Consider the following 27211-nt stretch of genomic DNA (forward strand, 5'->3'; position numbering starts at 1 on the left):
GTTTCAATCTCATTAATTGGGCAAATGTAAAAGAACTATAAATGTGTAACATTGGATTTTGTGTTCCTGTTCGCTGTGGAGTCAGTATGTGTAAACCAAAACAGAAGACTGGAGAACTCTCTGCGAATGAAAAAACTATTTGGATGCTTAAAGAAAGGAAGAATTCAATAAGGATCATAGATCATAAACCAGGCATAGCAAAATCAACTATTTTGAATAACATGAAACAACAAGGAACCAATGATGTGACCATTGTCTGAGGAAACTGACAAGACAAATGTAGCCGATTAAAAAAAATATCCACAACACTATAAAGCAACTCACTGAAATTACCAAACAGCCCAATAGTGCAAGTTAAAAGCATAGTAATCTGCCTTTCAAACAAAACTTCAGCTGTAGAACTGTAAATAATACACTGCAATGATAAACCACTCATTACAGTGCAGATGCAGAAAATAAATGCATTTAAAATGATAAGACGTAATGAGGTACCAAAACAGAATTCCTAATTCACATGGCCTGATTAAGGGTATAGGTCACCCTAGGCTAATATGCTTGTGCGGTAGATAAAAACAAACTTGTGCTTGATTAAAATTAAGCTTCCTCCACCCCAACCCCCTCGAATAATTATGTACCCTTGTTTTTAAAACTCATCTCCATTTGGCTTTTTAAAAGGGTCATGACAATTTTTGACACTCATTTACTTTTCATTAAAATCAGAACAGAGGCATGAACAAGCGCTACTAACGGTCAATATCTGAAGGGGGCTGTCATACCCGCCTCTGTTTCTACTACTTGTTTATCCTCAAGTGCCTCCCCAAGGAGGACTCATTGTCTACATTGTTAACCATAGGAATATGTCTAGATTACAATATTACTACATTTTATTTCATGTTTTGTTTTTTTATTGGAGAACTACTATTGTGTTACATTTTAAAATGAATTTGAACTTTTACCTTTCCCTGTAACAATTTTCCGCCCTAAAAATTTTTTCTCCCCACCAAGAAAACCTTTGCGCCTTAGTCTGCAGCCTAGTCAGCCTATTGGATAATCAGGCACTGCTAATTCATAGTACCACTAGACATATATATGCCTAGAAGTGAATATATGAAAAAGTTAACTAAATATTAATACCTATACTTTAAAGTTCAATGCCAAATTGTAACTACATTCATTAATTAAGTCAGCATTATTGAATAACTCAGTTATCGGGGGATGGGGATCCCAGCTGACCGTAACCCCCCTGAACACCCCGATACCACCTCCCCCACCTCCACACTCACACACACAACAATCATTACAGTTGTATGGGTTAAAAAAGGAAAAAGTGTTTAGGAAGTTCCCAGTTAGTGCTTGCATAAATAAAAGGATAACACTTATTTTTGTGGGTCTATATGTTAATGAACTCTATCTTCAACAAGATATATATTAATATTGTCCTTACTTATTTTTACAGTGTATTGTTCTTACTTATGTTTGGGCTCTAGTGTTACTCTGTGACTTTATGCAAAAAGAAAATTACCTGTATGTCTCTATAGATTCTTGGCAGCTCAGAATGATGTGAAGCACTTGGAGAGTAACTAGAACACTAATTGTAGTTTTGTTTTTATTTCGGGGGGGGGGGGGGGGGGTGTTACCATTAATTTTTGTAGAGTTTACAAAATACATTAAATTGGCATGATGGATTTAGTTATTTCAAAGCAGAGCTTGCTTTATGCCTCATCCTTTTAAAACATACATTATTACATTTTTATACAATGTGTTTTTCTATTTCTATTATCAATGCAGAACTGTTTTTTTTTTTGTTTCAAAATCAAACCTTCTAGAAATAAGAACAGATAAACCCTCTAAAATAAGCCCTCTAAATAAAAGAAATGAATTCCAAAATATAGATCAATAAATAGCACTTAAATCAATTAACAGTGAACACATTAATAGAAATACATAGTACAGTGCATATGCATATTATATATCAATTAAAAAAATCAATAAACAATAAATACCAAATCACTTTTAGCATAATGGATTCAACACTATAATTGGTGGTATTGAAAACAATGGATTACATGAGTTATTAATCTACTGTAACATAGATAGTTGTATATTTACCTGGCTATTACCAACATATATTTTTCATTGAGAATGGAATAAAGTTCAACTTCACTTTTAGTATAGTATTAGATTAAGTATATTACTTACTTCTGCTTTGATTTTATTGTCTCCAAAACATAAATGCTGCAGGTAGGCAGCTGCATTGGACTGTACTGAAGGGAACTGATGTTGTAACATTTGTATTACCTCTGGAAGTTCTGGATCTCTCCAGCCAAACTCCCTGCAAATATATAGACATTTATGTGTTAACAATATAAATTCACTTTAACTCTTTTCACATTAGGAGTTACATATGCACAAAAGATTTTCATCATTTTACACATGGAAAGCTCTACTATCTATAGCACTGATGGATTCTCTGAGCCTTCACCTGTGGCCCTCAGCTCCTTATCCTATATGACCCATAAATCATTTTGTCTGCTTTATGCTTAATATGCCCTAGGTCTTATCCTTTCCTTTATGCCCTGCTGAGCTTAACTCAGCGAGTGAAGTAAGGTAGGTCAAAAAACATAGAATAATATGGAACTTGACCTTATGCTTTACCCAGAACAGCCAACTTGTGCATTACATGACCTCCACCACACATGGATGTCATTCATTACATCTGAGATGAAATGAGGAGGAGCATGCATTCGTCACCATATGATTTTCCTCTATATGAAAACTGTGTAATTCCTTCCTACTTCATTAAAGCAAGGTAGTCAATCATTAGACAGGCACTGCAATGCACTAGCATGCTGCAAAGCTGTCTATTTTTTATTCCACTAATACATGTGCACAGACATGCAGCTTATTAAAAACAACAAGCCCCCAGGTTGACGGATGGAAAGTTCGCTGCAGAGTTGTGTTGTGCCTATTCCAGCCATTATTTTTAAAAGCTGGTGGAAAATCTGGTTACCCAAAAGTTAATCTGAATTGTCATAGTTGGTATTTATATCTTTTAATACATTTTTATCTTACGTTAAAATGTCTGCTGATATGTTATTACAGATTGGATTGCCCATCACAGATTTATAGCACTATTATTATTATTATTATTATTATTATTAAATATTATTGACCTTTATATATACTGTAGCAGAGCGTCCTTCTGATGATCCACGCACAAACAACTTCTTGCTTGCACTTTGCTTTTTTTGTCAGGATGGCAAATTAGCTCATAACACAAAGTTTCACACATTTTCTTGTGACCCTAACGCAAAGTTAACAGAGATCAACTCCCTAGTCACCGGCCAACTTGTTTAGCATCGGTCACACTGCATAATGAACAACTTAGGCTTAAATACTTTACACACCTCCCAGAGCCCTAGCTTTATGGACAGGTGACAATACCACCTGGTCTTTAAAGAAGAGTTATCTTCAGGTGCTCTGCTTGATTAGACTCACTGCAGACACAACCTGTCAGCTGCAGCTAGTTGTAGAAAAAGAACTCTAAACCACTTCAAAATATGTAAAGTTAAATCACACCCTATACTATTATTTTGTCACACATATATCCCCTACCTGTATGTCTTTAAACTAGGTGCACTGATGTACAAATGTGTAATCCTGTTTGCAGCCTTGCCCTGCAGACTGTCAGTTGAATACCTAACTCCTGTCTTAGAGGCCTGTAGCAAAGCACTTCTTTTGTCATATATCCCTCCCCCTAAATTCACCAAGTAGTGTGGCACAGACTTAATAATTAAGACAATTGCGAAGAGCTTTTGTGACCCATTGATGGCGAAGCATTCGTTCTCTTTGGTTGCATATTTTTGATCCCTGGTAATTTGTTAAAGAAAGGATTCTCTTTTGCTCCAACAAATAAAGTGAATGAGTTTCAACTTTTTATAGATCTTAATAAATATGTTAGGAGACTTACTTTGAAACGTCATTTTCAGAAAAAAGAGATTGAAAACTCTGATCAGATTAAGAATAATAATATATCCTCAGAATCTAAATCAGGTCTTAAAGTACCTTCAAAATTTTATCCGTTAGAATCTAAAGGAGGTAATATTGAAGTCTTCTACCAGTCTGTTAAGGAAGATCTAATTGGTAAAAAGAAACCAAAAACAAATTCTAAAAGTAATTTGTCTTCTCAAGAAAAGGTAGCTTTAAAGATCTTGATAGATAACGATAAAATTGTGATAAAACAAGCAGACAAGGGGGGGGGTATTGTGGTTCTTGATAAGATTGATTATATTAATGAAGCAAATAGATTGTTGGGAGATTCACATTCGTATCGCATATTAATAGGAGATCCAACAAAATTATATGTTGATGAATTACGTACAATGTTATATGAAGCCCTAAATAATAACATCATAAATAGGGCCGAATTTTAATATTTATTACAGGAAAATCCTATAATCCCAATTTTTTTATTATCTCCCTAAGCTTCATAAGTCCCTGGTGAAACCTCCGGGGCGGCCTAGAATAGCTGGGATCGATTCATTGATTTGTTCCGCCTCCAAATATGTAGACATATTTCTGAAGAAATATGTTACTGCATTACCAGCTTTTTTGAAGGATACAACCTCTCTATTACAACTGTTAAAAACATTTGAATGGAAGGATGGGTATAGATGGGCTACTATTGATGTCCAAGCCTTATACACATCAATTGGACATAAAAAAGGAGTAGAGGCTATAAAATATTTTTTAGAACTAGATACTAATATGATTGAGGCACATGGAGAATTTATATTTGATCTTGCTAAATTCATTCTGTTGCATAACTATTTTAAGGTGGCGCCTACAAGTATAACTTTACTATGTTTTCTGGACTATAAAAGGAGGCAATGTATTATGGCTGATTACTACCTTTTGATAAAGTCTTTCTGACGAAACGTGTTAAGGTGAAGGAGGTGTCTGCTATTTCTCTGGATCGCTGCTTAGAATCTGTTCCCTGTTTTAAGAATTCTGTTTGGGGGTACCAGCACCGGAGAAAATGTTCAAATAAGCCATTTATCATTTTATTTGATGTACGGGCAATTGGTTGCTTTTTATCTTTGGATATGTAATAAAACTTTTATAATATTGCTGTTTGGGCATATTACACTATGTTGCTGTATTTCCTCGAGTTTTAGTGTGGATCTGCTATATCTATTGAGAAGGACCTGGAGTCTAATTACAACAGATAAGCCTGATTTATTTGCCTTTTGGTACGCGGCCACTTTTGCGCATGAATATATGTCAAAATTATTATGGTATCACACTATGTTTGGCGCTTCTCCTCTTATGTTTATTTATATATATATATATATATATATATATATATATATATATATATATATAATATATACACACACACACACACACACACGCACACTTCTGCAGGATGGGTTGCTTTTGCTACGCTATTCACCTCAGTCACAATTTTAAATACCTGTTCCAAAGTTGCATCGTTAAGCTGGCCGTGAGCAAAGTGTTGCAAAGGAAACAGAGTTGATATTGCCAACTAGTCCATATACTCACCAACAGGTAGGCAGGGCTCATGCGGCGTGACATCACTTTGACTGTCCAGACTTCTACAAACAGTGATACTTTCATGGAAGTCCTGCCGTAATCCCCAGGATAGCAAGTTTTACATTTCACAAAGATCTTGCTCCAGCCACTGTAATCTCTAGGGCAGAACCTTTAAGACCGGGCTTCTCACATTGAATCAGTTGCCGACATGTCCGGTCGCATGTATGCAAAGGACCTTCACCTTGGGGAACTGAGTTATGGTTTCTGGCAGGGTAGAGCTGGAAACCAAGATAAGCTCACTTCCAGAGTCAACCAAAGCTAGAACAAGATTTTGTTTGATAAGCACAGTAACTCAGAACAAACAAGGACTTCCTGATGTGGGACTCATAGTACAACAGCTTGGATAAGTAGGCCCAACATGCACGACAGAACAGTCCATGGGTTTCGTTAGTTTTGGACACTCAGCCCAAAGTGGCCTGGCACTTCACGTTCGAAATACTATGGATTAGACACCATTGTAACCGGCCCTCTTTCAATAGCAGTTTTACCATTGAAACCCATAGCAAGGATTGTCAAAACTGGCTTTTGATGTGGCATCGGTTTTGGCACAAACCCAGGTTCTATGGTCATTTGTTGAATTGCAACAAACCTCTCTACCACTGTGGCCAGTTTTTCATAAGACTGTGGGTCCGACTGCAGAGGCCATCTTTGCAGACCGCGGTCCAGCCGTCAGATGCAGTGGTCTATCGCTAAAACTTCAATAGTCCGAGTAGGCGAATTCAGTTCTGGCTGCAGCCATTTTGTTAAATATTAGAAAGTTCAGGAAACTGAGCTCTTACTGTTTTTTCTTGGTCCTAGCACCACTAGCTATAGTGTTGGGATCTGCCTGACCCCAAAACCCTAATGTGAGCCAATAATTCAGACTTTACGAATGGGTAATCAGAGGCCCGGTCCTTAATCAGATCCACATAAGCTCGCTGAGCTTTACTCATTAGTTATGGCTCTAGCTTCTCAACCCAATTCAGGAGGACACTTCGCACTTATTGCAACTTTCTCAAAAGACACCAGATAAGCTTCTATGTCATTAGCTGGTTACATTTTCTGCAGAGCTGGACCAGGTGGTATCTATCTGTCATGCCTCGCATAGGCTAACTCTACCCTGTAAGAGCCTGGTGTTTTGCTTCTGTGTCTCTGCAACTTGTAGCACCTGAGCTTGCTGCTCTTGCTGTGCAGTGGACACATTTACAACGGCCCTCAAAACTTTCTCCATGTTAATGTCTACACAGATTGGGTTTCAGAAACTTGCCTCCCTAAACATTCACACTTTGGAAACCACTTGTGGCAGAGCACCCTTCTGATGATGCACACCCGAACAACTTCTTGCTTGTACTTTGCTTTTAATGTCAGGATGGCAAAGTAGCACATAACACAACTTTCCACACACTTTCTTGTGACCCTATTACTAAGTTAACAGAGAACAGCTCCCTAGTCACTAGCCAACTTCAGCATAGGTCACACTGCATAATGAACAACTCAGACTTAAATACTTTACACTCCTCTCACAGCCCTAGCTTGATGGACAGGTGACACTCCCACCTTAAACAGGAATTCTCTTCAGGTGCTATGCTTGATTAAACTCATTGCAGACACACCCTGTCAGTTGCTGTTAGCTATGAAAAAAGATAAACCAGCTTCAAAATATGTATTATTTTGTAACACATATGTCCTCCACCTGTATATATTTAAATTAGGTACACTGCTGTACAAATGTGCAACCCTATTTGAGTCTTGCAGAGACTGTCAGCTGAGTACCTAACTCCTCTCTTAGAGACCTGTGGAAAACCACTCTCTTTGTAAAAATATACAGTGCTGACATATTATTAAGTAGCATAATCACTTCAATAGCAAGTAAAAATGAGTTAGACATAAAAAAGTAATGTAATGGAAAAAAACCTGACACTCTGTTTTTTGAATAAACTATGCAGGGAAAAATTAAAATCTGATTCAGCTACTGTACTTTTAAAAATATTGCCAATTTTTTAGGTAACTATTTTTTATAATGTTTGATTAATACATAGCAAACACAAATACAAATAACAGGGGTAACATGGCCGATAGAGTAACACAAGTTTCTTTCTATAGGGTCGACACTCAAAAGATCAAAAAAAAAATTAAATTAAGAGCCTTGCTACAAAGTGGAGCAGAAAACATTTCCATTCTCTTTGCAGATCCCAATATGGACACTAGTCATAATGTGGGACTACTGCCGATATATTATTTGCTAATTGATCAATTTGTAACCATTTTATGACACCGTATCAAGTGAGTAGCATGATGCATTTTGAAAAAAATTTGTACTGAGAGACAATATAAAGGTCAAAAACCAAACTTGTGACAGAAACTGGTAACAACTCAAAATAAATAAACAAAGTAATAAACAAAGTAATATAATATAAGTAATATATGGTCAAATGCTAATTTCTATTGATGTGATTCTACCAGTCCATAATATACTGGAGTGACATACTTGGAGCAAAGTAAATAATATCAAGAGATGAAAATCACTCCTATAGATTTGATCTTATGAATGTTCCATCTCTACCAGAAATGACAATTTAAAGTGTGCTTTGATGGATGTGAAATGCCAACTTTGCGTTTTTTTCTTGACAAATTTTGTACACAGAAGATAGGGTGAGTTCTGTCAATTCTTCATTGAGACTCGGTAGATAGACAAGTGGTGTGGACAAAGTCAGTAAAACATTGTGAGAAAACAAGGATAACTTTAATTTAGTTTTAAATATTGTAATGTTTGTATTGTGGACAATTTCAAGGTGTCTTATACATATAACAAATAAAAGAAGACATAACAAACAGTCTCGTCTCAACTATCTACCGAATGGGATGGTGAGGAACTTAAAAATAGAGGAGGGGAATTAATATAGTGAAAATACAAATTAGAAATACCCACAAAAATAAATGTCTCTAACACACAGAACATAAATCTCCAGATAAGCCTGTCAAAAGCTTTTTCAGCATCCAGGCTCAGCAAGTGGAATGGTAATTTTTTGGTAAATTATGTAAATTAAATGTATGGTGTATCTGGTTTTATCAGATGTAAATATAAGAAAACTGCATTAAATATAACTAGGAAAATTAATTATTGCTTTAAAACATACAGTTGTGTTATTTCATTGTTATATTATTTTTGCAGAGTTGTCTATTTATTCTGCTACCAGTCAGTTACAGGAAGGATTTTATCCTGACTTTCCATATTCTTCTAAAAGCTAAAATGAAACATATGTTAACATTACATTGGAGCATATTATATAGACAAAAACAAAATAAATGTTTGACATAAAAAGTAAATTGTATGAACTAATTATCCAGTATGCACAACATAAACACAAAAGCATTGTGCAAAAAGTGAGTCCTCCTTACCTTGGATCTTTCTGAATGCTATCAATAGATGGTGACCTGGCTAATGTTCCTTCTGGTGGTATAGCTGGGCCTGATTTACTGTAGGGTGATTCAACAGATGGACAATACTGCAGCTGTCGGTATGGGTCTGCGTAATTGGAGCCAGGGCCTGCAGCATAGCTGGCCCTCTGGAAGGTCCCTGTTGTATTCTGAGAGCCATGTTGGCTGCTTGTGCGCTGTAAAGGTACGGAGTCGACACCAGGGGAAGATGGGGCTACGACAGGAAAGTAGGGACAAAGTAAAAAACTGAGGATCTGTTCACAAAAATGGTTAACCAGGTCTAGGCAGGAAAAATACACACAAGTAAAGGGGACATAAAAAAGAAGAAGGATTCTGTTATCTATGAAGACATGATGATAAATATTACAATGTGAAAAGCAGCAATGTATTAAAAGGGTACTTTCACTTATTACAAACCATGGAATAAACCAAAGTAGAGCTTACCTCTTATACAGTACATATATCCTGAAACATTAGGCCATTTTACTAGCCTAAAAATATTTTTAAAACATAATAGTCCATTATCTGAATTGTGGGGATCTGTGGTGTAATAATTGTTGGTCAAATTGGGCCTCCACAATATCTTGCTGGTAGTTAAAAATGTAATTACTTTAGCAACCTCAAGCAGCATAATGCCATGGCAGAAGGGTTACACAGCATTCATCTGTTGTCTACACTGCAAATAGATTTTTACTTTGTAGAGGCCCAAGTTCACCAGGGGAACAGCACAAGGAAATAGTTTTCACAATTCAAGTATCTATGGTATAATAATGGAATTAGCTTTTAAGAGAGTAGAATAAGTTGCAGGCACCAATCATTTATCTTAATATACTTAGTCCTGCCTTACAAACAACAAAATAATTAGTTAAACAAAAGCCCAGAAATAGGAGGAATAAAACTATAAACATCCAAAGTAAAGTACCGGTAACTAAGAATATTTATCCTACTCTCAGAAAATACCAAAATCTCTAGAAGTTTGCTTTCTGTGTACTGTAACACAAAATGAAGCATGTCTATTTTGACAAATAAGCAATATAAAAAGTAAAATACTAATTTGCCTGATTTTATGTCTTTATTTTGTTGCAATTTAACCTTTGAACCTTAGCAAATGCACAATGAATAGCAAAGATAAGCTGTGAACTACCATTTATTGCAAATGAAATGTATCATAAAACATTTCCATTAAGCTATTTGCATAAATGTTAAGAATGAGTCAAAACTATATTTCACACTTGTAAAAGAGACAGTAAAGAAAAATGGAAATCTTTTTAATATAATCATTGCATAAATGGTATATGATTTCAATAATCACTTCTCAAAATGTTTTAGACACATAAAATAAAGCAATAGTGTAGCATCCCACCCAAACTTACCAATGGGCATTCCTACCATGAGGGTGGTAAGTACTTCCCCTTAAACACCAAAAATGAACAAATTAAATAAATAAGATAAGATGAGTGCATCCACTATATATTTCATTTTATTCACTCAACTCAATGACACAATGAATACTGTGTTTTCTCTTCTCTTTATTTTGTGAATTTCACATTGAGAAAACAATAATTCTTTCTAGATGCCTTACCTCATGTACCATAAGTGAGTGCATAAATTCAAATTCTTAAATTTATTATGACCACACACAATTTTGTCTTATATGGTCTTTGAACACTCTGGGGGGGAGAGGGGGTCTCACTAGTATAAGGTGAGATGTTACACAACTCTTAATATTTGAATATCAGCAACATTTATTTCAAAGGCACCACAGAATCCACAGGGCTGTAAATCAACAAAATATAAACAGAAAAATATATAAATAAGTAAGGAATAGAATCAGTAAAAATCAAAATCAATACAAGAAGAGACAATAGAGAAAACAAGTACATAAGTACATAAGGAAACTTTACAAAGAGGATGAGGAAATAGGAAGTAGAGAGGGTCAAGCTTGTAAAAGTTAACATTCAAGAGGGGCAGAAAGGTAAACGGAGATGATAGAGGTGAAAAGAAACAAGTGTAAGAGGTAGATGGAGATAGAGGAGGGAGTTCTTTAGGTTGGGACAAAGTAGCAAGTAGAGACAATAGGGATGAAAGGGGCAGGAGGAGCATGAGGAGGGAATTCATCACCACCACCATATTTATATAGCGCCACTGATTCCGCAGCGCTGTACAGAGAGCTCATTCACATCAATCCCTGCCCCATTGGAGCTTACAATCTAAATTCCCTAAAATACACACACAGATGACAGAGAGAGAGAGACTAGGTTCAATTTTGATAGCAGGCAATTAACCTACTAGTATGTTTTTGGAGTGTGGAAGGAAACTGGAGCACCCGGAGGAAACCCACACAAACTTGGGGAGAACATACAAACTCCACACAGATAAAGCCATGGTTGGGAATTGAACTCATGACCCCAGCGCTGTGAGGCAGAAGTGCTAACCACTTAGGCACCGGGCTGCCCCAGCACGGGGTGGGGTAAAACAAGCAAATGTGAACCGGTGAGTTTTGAGTGAGCACTTGAAAGAGAGGTTGGGGGCAAGTCTTATCAGGTGGGGCAGGAAGTTACAAAAGTTGCAGTAGAGGCAAAGTCGTTAAGGAGGGAGTGTGATATGGTCATAGGAATGAAAGAGAGATGAAGGTCACTGACAGAGTTGAGTGGGCGTGTAGGGGAGTATTTCTTGACAAATTCAGAGATGTAGGAGGGAGAGTCATTAAAAAAGGCTTTATAGGTGAGGCTAATCAGCTTGGATTGCATTCTGGATTGAATCGGAAGCCAATGGAGGGCTTTGCAGAGAGGCATGGCAGGAACAATAGTGGCAATGCTGCATTTAGGACAGACTGCAGGAGGGACAGATGTGTGAAAGTCAGGCAAAAGAGAATTGTCTAATCAAGGAGGGAGGTGACAAGAGCATGGTCAATGGTCTTGGTGGCATCCAGGAAGAGGAAAGAATGAATGTTGCAAAGGCGGAGGTGATGGGATTGGGCAAGGGACTGGATGTGGAGAATGAAATTGACAGCAGAGCCAATGAGGACTCCCAGGCAGCACACATGGGGAACATCATCAACCTTACAGGAGATGGAAAAAGGGGAAGTGACAATGCGCATTGGATAGGTGATAAGCTCACTTTTGAATATATTGAGTCTGTAGCATCCAGCCACCCAAGTAAAGATGGCAGAGAGGATGTTGGAAATGTAGGAGAGGAGAGATGGAAGGAAAGGTAAATTAGAGTGTCATCGTAAGTAATGATATAAAGAGAGAAAAGCAATGGTCCAAGAACAGAGACCCCAACAAATAAAAGGAGAAGAGGGCAGAGACACCAGAGGAAGAGAAACTGAAGAAATGATCACAGAGATTAAAGGTAAATTAGTGGTGCCACAAAGGGTGTGAAGGGTGTCAAGTTGAAGAGGAATGTCAACTGTGTCAAAAGTGGCAGAGAGGAGAAAGAGCAAGACCAGGGAAAAATAGCTCTTTGACATAGACAAGAAATGATCATTAGTCTCCTTGGTGAGAGCAGTCTCATTGTAGTAGAGAGGGCCTGTGTCACGCTCCAATCCCACAAACGGGTACCTGTCTCGTTACCTGCATCTCATTGATCTGGAAACTGGCATATTTTAGTGTCAGGCTCTCACCACTCATTCATCCACTGTCAGATCTGCGCAGGTGCGAGGTCTGTTGCACTTCAGGACCTCTTCCCTCTTTTTCATTGGCGAATTGTTATTGGAGCACTATTTAAACCTCCTGGATTCACCTGTCTGATGCTCACTTCCTGCAGCCTGCGGTTCTGGTTCCTGTTTCCCTCGTGGATTGCGGGTACTTCAGTCTGCTCTAAGTTTGCGGCCTGTGTTGAACAATCGCTGCTCCAGTATCTCTATTACCATCTCCAGAGTACTTCCTCATGACAGCCTCAGTTCTTTCATCGCTACCTCTCATAGCTGCTACTACCTCTGTGACTCATCAGCTGTTGTTCCGAGTTACCTCCACTGCTTCAGTCTGCTCTCAATTCGTGGCCTGTGTTGAACTATCGCTGCTCCAGTATTTCTATTACCAACTCCTGAGTACACCATTTTGACAGCTTCGGTTCGCTCACCGCTACCTTGCAGAGCCGCTACAACTCCTGTGACTCATCAGTTATTGTCCTATGTTGCTTCTTCCTCAGTGACCATCAGTATATATTACCTCTGTTCCTGTGTCTCTACCACTGACCTGCTGGTACCAGTGTTACTTCCTGCATCATCTGGCTCCTCCACATCGTTCTGCTGTTCACTCAGTGACGGGACCGCGACCTGCAGGTTCGATGCCGCTAAGACCATACTTGCTTGCGGGGGTTCCTGGTGAAAACCACTTTCCTGTTAGACTCCGCGCCCGTGAGTGGGCCTAGCCATGTTCAGCAGAGCCTAGGGATCTAATTCCATTATTGCCAACCGTGACAGCCTGATTGTAAGGGGTCAAAGAGAGCATGAACAGTGAGAAAGTGTGTTAAATGATTGTAGACTAGCTGCTTGAGAAATTTTGAAAGGAATAGGAATAGGGATATTGGGTGGTAGCTGAAGAGAGAATCAGGGTCAAGTTTTGGTTTCCTGACAACAAGGTGATGAACGCATGTTTAAATGCAGAAAGAAAGATGCTAGTAGAAAGGGACAGGTTGAAAAGGTAGGTTTGAAGACTGCAAAAGTCAGAGGAGAGAATAAGCAGGAATCAGGATAGAGCAAGGTTGATGGACCAGGTGAGATGGAAGATGAGGTGACGAGTAAGAGGAACTAGGGGACAAGAGGGAAGGTGGACAGAGTGGCAGGGGGATTTGTAATGGGATGAGAAAGGGAAAGCTGTAAGGAGGAGATATTGTGATGGATGGAGTAGCTTTTTCTCTTGAAGTAAGAAGCAAAGTCATGGGTGGTGAACGAAGGCAAAGTGAAGGAGGTAAAGCCACCGTCAGAGTGGGACTTCAGGTCAAAATAAGGGAAGTAACTTTTGAGGTAGCAAGCGAGCTTGTAGAGCCAAGGGAGGGGTTTGGTATGACGGAGGAAAAGTGTTGTGGCAGGGGCAGATTCATCCAGAGCTTTTGAGGTGGTGGAGTTGTAAAAATAAATTGCTGCATTAGGGCAAGACAATAATGAAATGGAAGAGAGGTGTGGTTCAAGGGTTCTGAAGGTAGGATGGGTAAGAACAAGGGTTTTGGGTGTGGAAGGAGAGGAGATTGTTGTCAGAAAGTGAGAAGCATAGGTAAGAGAAGTCACAAAGGTGAGAGAACATGAGGTCTACGAACTACCCATCATGGTGTGTGGGAGAAATTCTAAATTTAGAATACAATGATAATGAGCTTCACAATCTATATACTTAAGATGAGATCCTCAACAGCAACATTGTTTTTTAGAAAAAGGACGAAACAAATCCAAATAATATGTTTTTACTAGTAATCACGGTCCCTATTCTAAATTAATTCAGAAAACTATCATAAATAAGTCCAGATTTGAAAGTATTTTACTGAACAATTATTGACATTTAGGAAGTATTTTGTGACTTAAAGGTCACTTTATAAGGCATGCGTGAATCCATGAAAAGCAAATATGAGAGCTGTTTTTTAAAAGTAAAACTGAAAACTCATTGGTTAATAACAAATAATTGGATGCAAATAGACAATTAAATAATAAAAAAGAAACTACAACTCTCAATCCATATAAAAAAAACAGCAATAAATGACTCAAACAACAAAACAAACCAAAAGCACTACACTGAAAAAGTCAATATGTAAAAAGCACACGTCCAGTAGTTGAAAATAAATCGAAATAGCGCTCAGCTTACAAGACAAAAAAATGGAGGTCATGTAGCTACAGACTCAAGGTTATAGATGGTGTCTTATTTTTCATTATATGTCTTTCAGTTTTATAGGGCTTCAAAACCCTTAACAGCTGCGATACTAATCAAAAATATGTATTGAAAGTATTATGTTTAGAGATTTATTTTAGTTAACTTTTGAGAGTGCCATTTTACATTAATTACATTTTTATCCAGATATAAAAGTGATACAGTGCGCCAAGTGGATCCTATTTGTTTTTTTAACAAATAATTGGTGTCTACATTTTTTTTAAATATTAATAAAAAAATATATTATATACCACCTTAAAATGAGCATTTGTAGACCATAGAGCTTAAACATGATCTAAAATTCAAATAGAGATGGGCGGGTCCGGTTCTCCGAGAACCGAACCCACCCGAACTTTGGGTATCCGAGTACCGAGCTGAGCAGCTCGGTACTCTCCCGCCCGTTCCGAATCCAAATCGAGGCCGAACGTCATCGTGACGTCGTCGGATCTTGGGGCTCGGTTCTCGCGATACTTCAACTTTATAAATACACGCCTCCACAGCAATCGCCATTTGACAGAGTGAGAGAGCAGGGTGTAGTCATAGGCTGATTAGAGCAGGGACAGAGAATACAATATTGTTCTTGCAATTGCTTTAACCAAAATCGCTAGTGCAGAGAGGAGGATAGAGGTTTATTATTTTTTCTTAATATTTGGCACTCCCCAGCGCTTTTGGGGTGTCCCCCATAATTGTGCATAAATATTTCTGGCTGTCATAAGTCATATCTGTCAGCAGTATCTACTAAATAATTTTTAGCACTCCTCAGTGCTTTTGGGGTGTCCTCCCTAATTGTGCATTAATATTTCTGGCTGTCATAAGTCATATCTGTCAGCAGTATCTACTAAATCATTTTTAGCACTCCTCAGTGCTTTTGGGGTGTCCTCCCTAATTGTGCATTAATATTTCTGGCTGTCAAAAGTCATATCTGTCAGCAGTATCTACTAAATAATTTTTAGCACTCCTCAGTGCTTTTGGGGTGTCCTCCCTAATTGTGCATTAATATTTCTGGCTGTCAAAAGTCATATCTGTCAGCAGTATCTACTAAATAATTTTTAGCACTCCTCAGTGCTTTTGGGGTGTTCTCCCTAATTGTGCATTAATATTTCTGGCTGTCAAAAGTCATATCTGTCAGCAGTATCAACCAAATAATTTTTAGCACTCCTCAGTGCTTTTGGGGTGTCCTCCCTAATTGTGCATTAATATTTCTGGCTGTCAAAAGTCATATCTGTCAGCAGTATCTACTAAATAATTTTTAGCACTCCTCAGTGCTTTTGGGGTGTCCTCCCTAATTGTGCATTAATATTTCTGGCTGTCAAAAGTCATATCTGTCAGCAGTATCTACCAAATAATTTTTAGCACTCCCCAATGGTTTGCGCTCAGAATGGATTCAAAGCAGTCCACATATGATCTGAATGAGCAACCAGGTTCTGTCACCAGTCCTGATGTTAGTGTTCCCAGTACGTCATCTGGCCAAGGCGATGTCAAACAACAGAGTGTTTTCAAATTAGTGCAAAAAACAAAAACCCCAAAAAAATTTACTGTATTGAAGCGAAAAAGAAGTGTAACTCAGCAAAAGTTAAGTGACGATAAAAAAAAAAATTGCAAGCATGCCATTCTACACACGTAGTGGCAAAGAGAGAATGAGGCCTTCACCTTTGGCTATTAGTGGCAGATCCCAAAAAGTTACCCAGCCTACAATTGGTGCACAACTACTGTTACACGTCAAAGCCGAGCTGCAAGATAACAGTGAGGCATTACAGGAGAATATTTGCTCTGATTCACAAATGACAACAATCCCTGTGGAGAGTCCATCCAACAGTGGGATGTCTAATCGTGAACATTCTGCTGATGTGTGCCTTAATAGCCCGAGTGTAGCCGGTGATACCCAAATTGAGGATGCCACTTTGGAATTAGAAGAGGATGAGGGGGAGATTTGTGTAGGCGACGAGGGCGCTAAAGAGGATGTTGATGAGGATGAGGTTGTTTGTGTAAGTCCTGCACCAGTGGCAGCAGTTCTGGCACGTGACAAGAAAAAGGCCATTGTCATGCCTGGGCATAAAACAAAAAAATCCACTTCTTATGTGTGGAATTATTTCTACCCAAATCCAGACAACAATTGTATAGCCATTTGTAGTGTATGTCAAGCCACAGTCAGTCGAGGGAGGGACCTTAACCATCTTGGAACCTCGTCTATGTTACGCCATTTAACGAGAGTTCATGGCAAAGTGTTGGGAAAAACTTAAAGTTCTTCCCAAAAGAATACAAGCACTCCCTCATCAGCTAAGACCCTCCGCTCACCGACATACCGACGGCTACAAAATACACCCACCACACCATCCTCATCAATATCCTCAGTAGCGCTCGGAGTTAGCCCGGCATCCCACTTAAGGCTGGATGACTCCGGCACTATTATTGATTCCTCTGAAAAAAGCGTTAGTCCTGCTGCTGCTGTTGCTGCTGCTGGGGGTGAATCGTCATCCCAGAGGCAGGTTAATAAAATGAGCAGTCCTACATTTTAAGCAATTAACTGTGAAACAATCATTTGTGAGGGGAAGCAAATATGACAGCAGTCACCCAGTCGACAAGCGAATCACAGACGCCATGGCTGCAATGTTAGTGTTAGATCTGCGTCCAATCTCCACAATAAACGCAGCTGGTTTTTCACAGTTAATTGAGGTTTTGTGTCCGCGTTACAGAATTCCATCGCGACACCATTTCTCCCGTAAAGCTATTCCACAACTATACCAAAAAGTGTGTAAAAATGTAGAGATTGAGCTGAAAAATGCCATTCTGCCCACTGTCCACTTAACCACAGATATGTGGACAAGTGGAAGTGGCCAAACCAAAGACTATATGACTGCGACAGCCCACTGGGTTGGTCATTCACCTTCACCAGCAGGAACAGCAGCAGCATGTACACCACTACGTAACATTTGTCACAGGCAGGCCACTCTTTGTATCACCGGCTTCACTAACAGGCATACGGCTGACAATTTGTTACGCAAACTGAGAGATGTGATTGATGCATGGCTTATACCACTCGAACTCTCCCCAGGGTATGTCATTTCAGATAACGCCAACAATATAGTGCGAGCATTACAGCTGGGTCATTTCCAACATATTCCCTGTTTTGCTCACACCATCAACTTGGTGGTGCAGAGCTTCCTACAAAATAACCGTGAGGTGCAGGAGATGCTTTCGGTGGCCTGTAAAATTTCAGGCCATTTCAGGCATTCAGCCACAGCATGTAGGAGATTACAGCAGCTCCAAGAGCAGTTTAACTTGCACTGCCACCAACTTAAGCAAGAGGTGGTAACTCGGTGGAATTCCACCCTGTACATGCTTCAGAGGATGGAGGAACAGCGCAAAGCCATCCAAGCATATTGCACAAGCCATGACATTGAGAAAGGAGGGGGGATGTATTTCACTCTTGCACAGTGGGGAATCCTTTCAGTGCTGTGCAAGGTGCTGAAACCATTTGAAGTTGTGACGTGTGAGGTGAGTGCAGACTCTGCTAGTTTGAGCCAAGTCATTCCTTTAATTAGACTATTGGAAAAGCAGCTTGAGAAAATGAAGGAGGAGCTGAAAGCAAGCAATTCAGCAAAGTATGTTGGCCTTGTCGATCAAGTACTTAATTCGCTTCACAATGATCCTCGAGTTATTAAGATCTTGAACTCGGATCAGTACGTTTTGGCCACTGTGCTTGATCCAAGGTTTAAAACCTACATTGAGTCTTTACTTGTAAATGAGCGAGATGTGAACTTTTGCAAGGAGCTATTGCTCAGCAAGTTGGCCGCTGAACTGGGCCTCGGCTTGACGACGTGTCCTCCTTCACTTTCTCAAGCTGTTGCTCGTAAAAAATTAAATTTCCAAAAAAGAAGCAGGGAAGACACAGGGGGCAGACCAGAACAATTTAACATCTGGGCTGGTTTGAAGGATTTTTCAAAAAAATTTGTCACTTTGCCCATAACTCCATCCAATACGAGTATATACATGCAAAGGATGGTGGAGGATTACTTTCAAGAGGTAGTTGATATGGAAATGTCAGACAGTCCCTTTCCTTACTGGGAAGAAAAGCAGGCCATTTGGAAACCCATGTACAAACTTGCTTTGCAATACCTAAGCTGCCCACCCTCCAGTGTGTACTCTGAACGAGTGTTCAGCACAGCAGGGAACTTAGTCAGTGATCGCCGTAGAAGTTTACTTCCCAAAAATGTGGAGAAAATGATGTTTATAAAAATGAACTACATCTTCCACGAGGAAGGCCTTCACCATCCAAGACATCCAAGCACTGACTGTTCTCTAATGGCGGATTCAAGCGGCGATGAATTGATAGTCTGTGATGATGACGTACACACTGATGAGGGTGAGGATTAAGCTGAAGATGATGCCGATAACATCTTTTTAAAACTTTCTATGTAAGTGTAGGGTGCAATCTACCCCCAAAGAGGAAAGGGACTTGTGGCATTTCCATATCACATACCATCTTGAAAGGCTGCTGTTAGGGCAATTTCTCCTTAAGGGTAGGGTGTCATAGACAGAGTGACCCTAAACTGGCTTTGTCCATTTTTCATAATATTGTACAGTCTATAATGGCTGAATTTTTGGGTATTTTATACAAGTGGAGGGGGGCCTAGAGAGACAGAAACCAAACTGGCTTTCTCCATGTCAATTAATATTGTACAGTCTATAATGGCTGGATTTTTTGGTATTTTATACAAGTGGAGGGGGGCCTAGAGAGACAGAAACCAAACTGGCTTTCTCCATGTCAATTAATATTGTACAGTCTATAATGGCTGAATTTTTTGGTATTTTATACAAGTGGAGGGGGGCCTAGAGAGACAGAAACCAAACTGGCTTTCTCCAAGTCAATTAATATTGTACAGTCTATAATGGCTGAATTTTTTGGTATTTTATACAAGTGGAGGGGGGCCTAGAGAGACAGAAACCAAACTGTCTTTCTCCATGTCAATTAATATTGTACAGTCTATAATGGCTGAATTTTTTGGTATTTTATACAAGTGGAGGGGGGCCTTGAGAGACAGAAACCAAACTGGCTTTTTCCATTTCTTTACATATTTAACTATAAGTGTAGGGTGTAATATACATTCAAAGACGATGGCTGCATTGCCAATATGCATAGATGGAGAGGAAGACAATCTATTTTGTGTGTAGAATAGGCCTAACAACAAAGAATTAAACTGTTTTTTTGGATGATTTATTACCTCAACAATTAGATTACTTGTCTCTAAAACAGTTGGAGCACTAAATTGGGTTAATTTAGGCCCAAAAACATGGATTTTCCAAAAAAATAGCAAAACAAAACCAAACAAAACCAAAAACAAAACCAAAACACGCAATGGCGGTTTTGCAAAACCAAAACCAAAACACGACGGTAATCCAGATCCAAAACCGAATCCAAAACCAAAACACGGGGGTCAGTGACCATCTCTAAATTCAAACAATGATCAATTCCTAAATCAGAAAACTTACAAAATGTCCTACATGTCTGCTTTTATCATTTTGATTGTAAGGAGAAACCCAAGGAGTATTAACCCTTAAACAACTAAACCAATAAATGTCAGGTAGTAAAATTGCAGAAATACCATAGTATCATATGCATAATTAATAAAATACAGAATGTAAATGCTTTCTCCACAAACATCCTCTCTTTGAATTTTGACTTCTTAGGACCACTCTTTTAGATTTTGATGAAATTCAGACACGTTTTCTATTCAAATATAACCAAAAATGTGAATAAAACGATGTTTATAAAATGAAGATACATTCTTTCTAGTGCCTGAGCTATATCAATCTACCTATCTATCTGTTAATCTATATGTTTGTGCTGTGAATACAATAAATACATGTACTGCAATACACTGAAGGTCATTTAATAAATGCAAAATAGTCATAAATGTGCCTAGGTTTTGGAAGAGTAGTCGTCTTTCCATCAGATACGTTATTTAGCCATGTAATTATGTGGCTTCCATATTTTGATGACATTTTTATGATTTGGAATAGTTATTTGGATGGTTTTGATAACTTATTTTCATAAAATATGTTTTTTAAAATTATGATTAATGATTAATTAAGATTATGCTGGCATTCTTTCGATGTTTTGGTTATTGTACGTGATAAAAATCTTGTCTTCTTTATATTCTAAATCTTCTGAGAGCAACTCACTTTAAAGATAAGAAAGTGCCCATTCATAACACCTCCATGATAGTTTACAAATTTCCTAATTCATTCACATATTAGTGATCTGTATTGGTCTAATAGTACAGATTATGAAAAAAAAATGTTTTCCAATGTTGTTATCCCTAATAGATTATTAGCTTGCGAACAGGGCCTTCTTACCTCTCTGTCTGTATGTTTTACCCAGTATTGTTTCATTACTGTGTTTGTTCCCAATTGTAAAGCGCTACGGAATTTGCTGGCACTATATAATTATGATGATGATGATGATGATGATTGTATATGCATTAGAAAAGCCAAGAATAAAGAGTGGGTGGGAGTTAGGGCTGGACTGGGACTAAAAATCAGCACTGGCATTTAAAGTACACAGGCCCACCTGTTGTGGGCTTCATGCACTATATTGTTGCACACTGATGCTGGCACTGTGCGCATTGCTGGTGCAGTACAACATGATGTAGTATGAGTGTGTGGGGGGGGGGGGGTATTTATTTCTCCTAATGACCCTCAACATTACATTGTTAGCACCCGAATTACATCAATAAATACCATGACAATACATTATTAGTACCCATATTACAGCAATAAATAACCCCCCACACACACTCATACTACATTAATACCCACCCATATTACAGCACCCAACATTACCCGCCCACATTACAGCGACCAGCATCAACCCACACATTACAGCAACCAGCATCACCCCCCACATTACAGCATCCAGCATTACCCCACACATTACAGCGTCCAGCATCACCCCCCACATTACAGCGACCAGCATCACCCCCCACATTACAGCATCCAGCATTACCCCCCACATTACAGTGTCCAGCATCACTCCCACATTACAGCAACCAGCATCACCCCCCACATTACAGCAACCAGTATCACCCCCCACACTAAAGCAATACCCTCTCCTACTTATTAGCAATACAAAGACCCAAACACACTACAACATTACCAACACCACGCCACCCCATACTACAGCTATACCACCAATTATACAGGCGCCACTATAAGAACCAATGTTTTGCTTTTATCAAAACTCCTACAAAATAGCAACAACAGAATACTTACGCACATATAATTAACGGGTGCCCTTCCTCAATTAAATAGTAATGGCAGAATTTTCATGAATCATTCCGCATCAAATAAAACTCTAACAAATATATTAGAAAAAACATAACTATTGAATGATTATTTGAACCCACATGGCCGCATTAAAAGTATTTCCATCTACAGCAAAATGTCAGAGGAAAATATTATTTTTACTACAGTAACTGGATATGTGCCTTTTATATTTATTTTAAATAACACAGTATATAGATTAAGGGGGATAGAGAGTAAGAGATATTTGGATGTGATCCATCAGTTTGATTAGATAGGAAACAATTAGATTATTAACCTGGAGACTTCTACCCCCTTGACTCACAGGCAGGGCCAAAAATAGGCATTTTGGGCCCCAGTACAGCAACTTCTACAGGCCCCCCATCATATTCAACAATGAGAGACTTGCCTTTGGCAGAAGTTCATATTATGCCACACCGTAGTGCCCCCAGGTCATATTATGCCACAATTACCCTCAATTCATATTTGGCCATGCAGTACTGCCCACAAATCATGTAATGGCATAGTACTGTCCCCAAATTATATGCCATACTGTAGTGCCCCCAAATCATATTATGCCACAATAGTGCCCCCAAATCATATTATGCCATACAGTAGTGTCCCCAAATCATATTATGCCACAATAGTGCCCCCAAATCATATTATGCCACAATAGTGGTCACAAATCATATTATGCCATAGTAGTGCCCGCAAATCATTAGTAGTGCCTAGACAAAAACTCATTCACAAATAAAAATTGGTACAGCATATCAGATAATGAGAGTGTGAGTCCCAGGAGCAGCTTAATACACCATTTACAATGCAAACAAAAATAGATATATTGACACAATCACGGATACAATTTATGACAAGCAGTGTTTTTTCCTCTTAATTAAAAATCTCTGTACAGATAGATATGCAAGAAACATTACAGTGCAATAATGAGCAATACATAGTGTTTTAAACATCATTGGATAGGGGGCGTGGCTTGGTGGCCGTATTGGGTAGACGTGGGCTGCAGGAGCTCCTGCCATTAAATATAAAATCGGAGGCTTTGGGCCAAATTGGGCTAAGACAGCCGTGGCTCGGATTCAGACCCGGGACCATTGGGGGTTTAGATCAGCCCCTTCACTGCAGCGGAAAACCCTCCATTCATCTCCAGCTGGCGCCCTACTAGTGCCTCACTCCCCGGAATCCTGCCTGGAGAGAACCCCCCTTGGGAAGATACAAGAGCCCTTACCTGGGAACTGACAACGTCCAGGCAACTTGGCGGTGCTCCTGCCGGCGCTAAAGACTCCCGCCGAGGAGATTGTCCCCGGCCGCCGAATCGGAAATCCCCGGCCCGCACATCCGGTCACTGGTCCCCACGGAGCTGTGGCAGCAGAGGAAGGGAGCTGCCAAGAAATTGCCCCACAGCCAATTAGCCTGCCTGTTAACACAGTGGAGTGCCGGAGGTGAGAGAGGCATAATCCCACATTTATATCTGCAGAGGATCGGGTCTTGCTGGACGCTGCATCAGTGCCCCAATCCTTGTGTCCATCAGAACGCTGAGCTGCCTGTTCCATCAGCATTTAAACCTCCAAAAACCCTGCGGTTCTGGCCCGGAGGGGCCCACGCTGTGGCTCACCTGTTGGCTACCTGCCAAATAAATCCTGGGCTGTGGAGCCTTCATCCTGGTTCTGCTGCACCAGGAGCTCAGGTGAGCTTTCTTCTGTTGGTATCTGCAGATAGCAGTAGCCTGGGACACTTTGTTCCTCTGTTGTCCCCACTGAGTGAAGATTCTGCATGCTGTCCGTCTGTGTTCCCATACAACTAATGAAACACTGCCACCTGGTGGCCGATTTCATATATTGCAGCCTTCATCAACATAGTACTTTTTCTCACTCTTGGGCAAAAGCTTGTGCACCTTTAGTGGTAACTCCACTCCCACTGCATTACGTTATCGATTTCACTGGGGACGCTCTACTAACCACCTACAAGGAGCCGCGGGCCCCCGGCCCCTGCAGGCTTTAAATGATCTAATCACCCACTACATGCTGACAGGGGGAGGGGCCTCACCTACACTGATGTACTGCTCAATGTTTCTCCGAGTCTCCCCATCTACATGGGCTCGTCTACTGCATTCTACTCTCTCATTTTAGCCTGGGGCTGCTGTCCAGAACACTTTATTGCTTCTAATCATACCCTGCTTCACCATGCCTAAGGGCAAAAAGACCCACTCCAAAGGCCTACCTCAGTATTTCGCAAAGCAAAAGACTCCCACCTCCCGTCCGGAGAGAACGGATTCTCCACATTGCTCAGCCGAGTCTGACTTTGACGGGGAAGACGACATGGCTCCTATCACTAGGCGGGACTTCATGACCTTAATTAAAGAAATGAAGAAGCTCAAGTCATCCATCTACTCGGAAGTACAATCTGCTCTTCATTCACTGCGAGCGGAAGTGACCTCTATTGGGAATCGTACAGACGAGGTGGAAAAGAGATTGGAGACGGTTGTGACATCCCAGATTGGAATGGAGGAAGACATCCGACTTATCCGCAACGATCTGACCTCAATTCAGGAGCACCAGGAGGACATGGATAACTGGGCCAGATGGAACAATCTACGTATTAAGGGCATACCTGAGTCAATCGAGCTCCCGCAACTTGACTTATACCCAAAGAAGCTTTTCTCTCAGCTTGCCCCTGAGGTCCTGGAGGAACATCTGCTACTGGACAGAGCCCATAGGGCACTAAAACCAAGGCTACCCGATCAAAACCAACCCAGGGATGTTATCCTGCGCCTCCATTTCTTCACGGCAAAGGAGATGATTCTACGAAGCGCCAGAAAGCTGTCCAACCTCATGTATGAAGGCCACACACTGCAGATCTTTCAGGACCTCTCGCCGGTCACTCTAGCCAGGCGCAGGGAGATGGCCCCAGTGACGCAGATCCTGAGAGCCCACAATATACGGTACCGATGGGGCTTTCCCTTCCGTCTCTTCCTCTGGCATGAAGAACGCCAAATTTCTGCAAGATCCCTACCTGAAGCTCAGGCACTTCTTCAGCGACTGGGCATCCCCCCAGGGCATACCTCTGGCGCCTCGCAGTCATCTGGATCAGAGACTGCCTCGGCTACCCCTCGACCTCAAAGAGCTCCTAGAAGCGAATGATCCACGTCCGGAAGACCGTCCACCTCACACAGGCCTGATTCTTAATGCCGTGCCTTTCTGTCTCCTCGCCAGAGAAGGCAACTCTATATAGGAGCGGATCCTGTAGCCCACCGGATTGCCCCATGGGCAGGCATAGGAGAAACGCAACAGGCCCGCTTTGTTCTGTTGTGGACTTACCAAAGCTTTGGTTTCTTGTTATATCGTTTTGATGTTATGGTTTAGCTTTTTTTTTCTTTCCTCTCTCCCTTTATATAGGTTGTCCATCGAGAATGAGGCCCTTCAAGTATGCTGCCTCTTCAGGCCTTCCCGTTATGTCTGCTTCACCAACATGCAGGCCTGTCTGTTTCTATTTTTATTGATGTTTTATTTTCATTTTTATTTCTTCATTGCAACTGACTGTATGTTATTGTTTTCTACTGTTGCTTAAGGCCATGCGTTTTTCTCGTTTTCTTATCTCTGACTGTTATGTTTGAAAATTGGAACCCAAATAGTATGTTTAGTAGGTGCATTGCCATGCATTTTTGTTGTTCTGTTTTCATTTCTCACAGAACTGCTCTAGACATGTACCCCCTCCCCCACTGAGCCCACGTGAGTCATGCTAGGTCTCCCCCCCCGTCGGCGCCCTTTCTCATGTCACCGGAATTATGGCGGCTAGTCACATCCCCCTCAGAGCTTTCTGCTCTCAGCTGGTCCCCAGATACCCAGAGTATCATTCCCTTCTCCCTACCAGCTTTATAGGTGGGTGTTACGCACCACACCCAGCCTTCCCTCCTCTGTTCCTTACCATCCCTCCTACACCTGTCCCCCCCAGATCGTCACCTTTTTCTATCTCCACAGACCTTATGCTCCAAGTCATTCAGCTTCTGTGTCTCTCATTTAATCGACCACCTCTAACTTTCTCATGACTCTCCGCCTTATATCCTACAACGTCAAGGGACTTAACTCCCCCCAAAAACGAGGCAAACTCTATACTTCTCTGCAGGCTCTTAAAGGGGATCTAATTTTCCTTCAGGAAACTCACTTTGTCAAACATTAACACCCAGAACTAAGGTCCAAGCGTTTCCCTCTCCCTTTCCATGCATGCGACCATACTCAGAAGAGACGCGGGGTGGCTATTATTTTTGCACGCCACCTTAATTTTGAACTACAGGATACACATAGCGACAAGAAGGGCAGATTTCTCATCCCGGTAGGCAATTTGAACAATCTGCCATGCACCTTGGTCAATATTTACGCCCCCAACCAAGACCAGCACAAATTCTTTAAACGTCTAGGCACTTTACTATCTCGGGTACGTAGGGGGGAACTGATAGTAGCTGGGGATTTTAATGCGGTCCTCACTCCTTCCTTGGATAGATCCACTCTCACAACTTCCCTACCCGACAGGAGAGACAGGTTGAACTCCAAGGCCCTACAAGATTTTTTAAAATTGCATAACCTGTATGATTCGTGACGCATCTCTGATCCCCTAGCCCGGGACTGCTCCTACTATTCTCCTGTCCACAACACATACTCCAGAATCGACATGATCCTGCTCAGTCACGACCTCACCCTTAAACTCCCTATCTCGCACATTCACCCAATCACCTGGTTGGACCATGCCCCGATTTCTTCTGACCTCTCCTCACTGGCTCTGCAACCCTCCTCCTTTACGTGGAGGATTAACGAATCTCTGCTTCATGATAGTAACACGGTGGCTCATCTCAACTCACTTTTAGCCGAATACTTCAAAACTAATAACTCCCCAGACACCTCACCAACAACTTTATGGAATGCCCATAAGGCTGTTATTAGAGGACATCTTTTAGCCCTGGCTTCTAGTGCCAGGAAAGAGAGACTCGCTAAAACGATTCATCTCACTAACTC

The 27211-nt window shown here is 40.4% G+C and overlaps 1 protein-coding gene across 7 annotated transcripts in view; it reads right to left on the reverse strand.

Moving 5' to 3' along the window:
- CTNND2 (catenin delta 2) overlaps positions 1–27211 on the reverse strand; it is a 632047-nt gene that overhangs the window by 315741 nt on the left and 289095 nt on the right. For 4 of the 7 annotated variants that reach the window (XM_075212716.1, XM_075212717.1, XM_075212714.1 and 1 more), the window contains exons 9-10: positions 8995–9313; positions 2200–2332 (exon numbers count right to left, since the gene is read on the reverse strand). In XM_075212716.1, coding sequence (XP_075068817.1) covers positions 2200–2332; positions 8995–9313 — 452 coding nt within the window. The remainder of the gene's footprint in view (positions 1–2199; positions 2333–8994; positions 9314–27211) is intronic. The other 3 variants (XM_075212719.1, XM_075212718.1, XM_075212715.1) reach the window with 1 other exon arrangement.

This window comes from Mixophyes fleayi, chromosome 5, assembly GCF_038048845.1.
Source record: "Mixophyes fleayi isolate aMixFle1 chromosome 5, aMixFle1.hap1, whole genome shotgun sequence".
NCBI lineage: Eukaryota > Metazoa > Chordata > Amphibia > Anura > Limnodynastidae > Mixophyes > Mixophyes fleayi.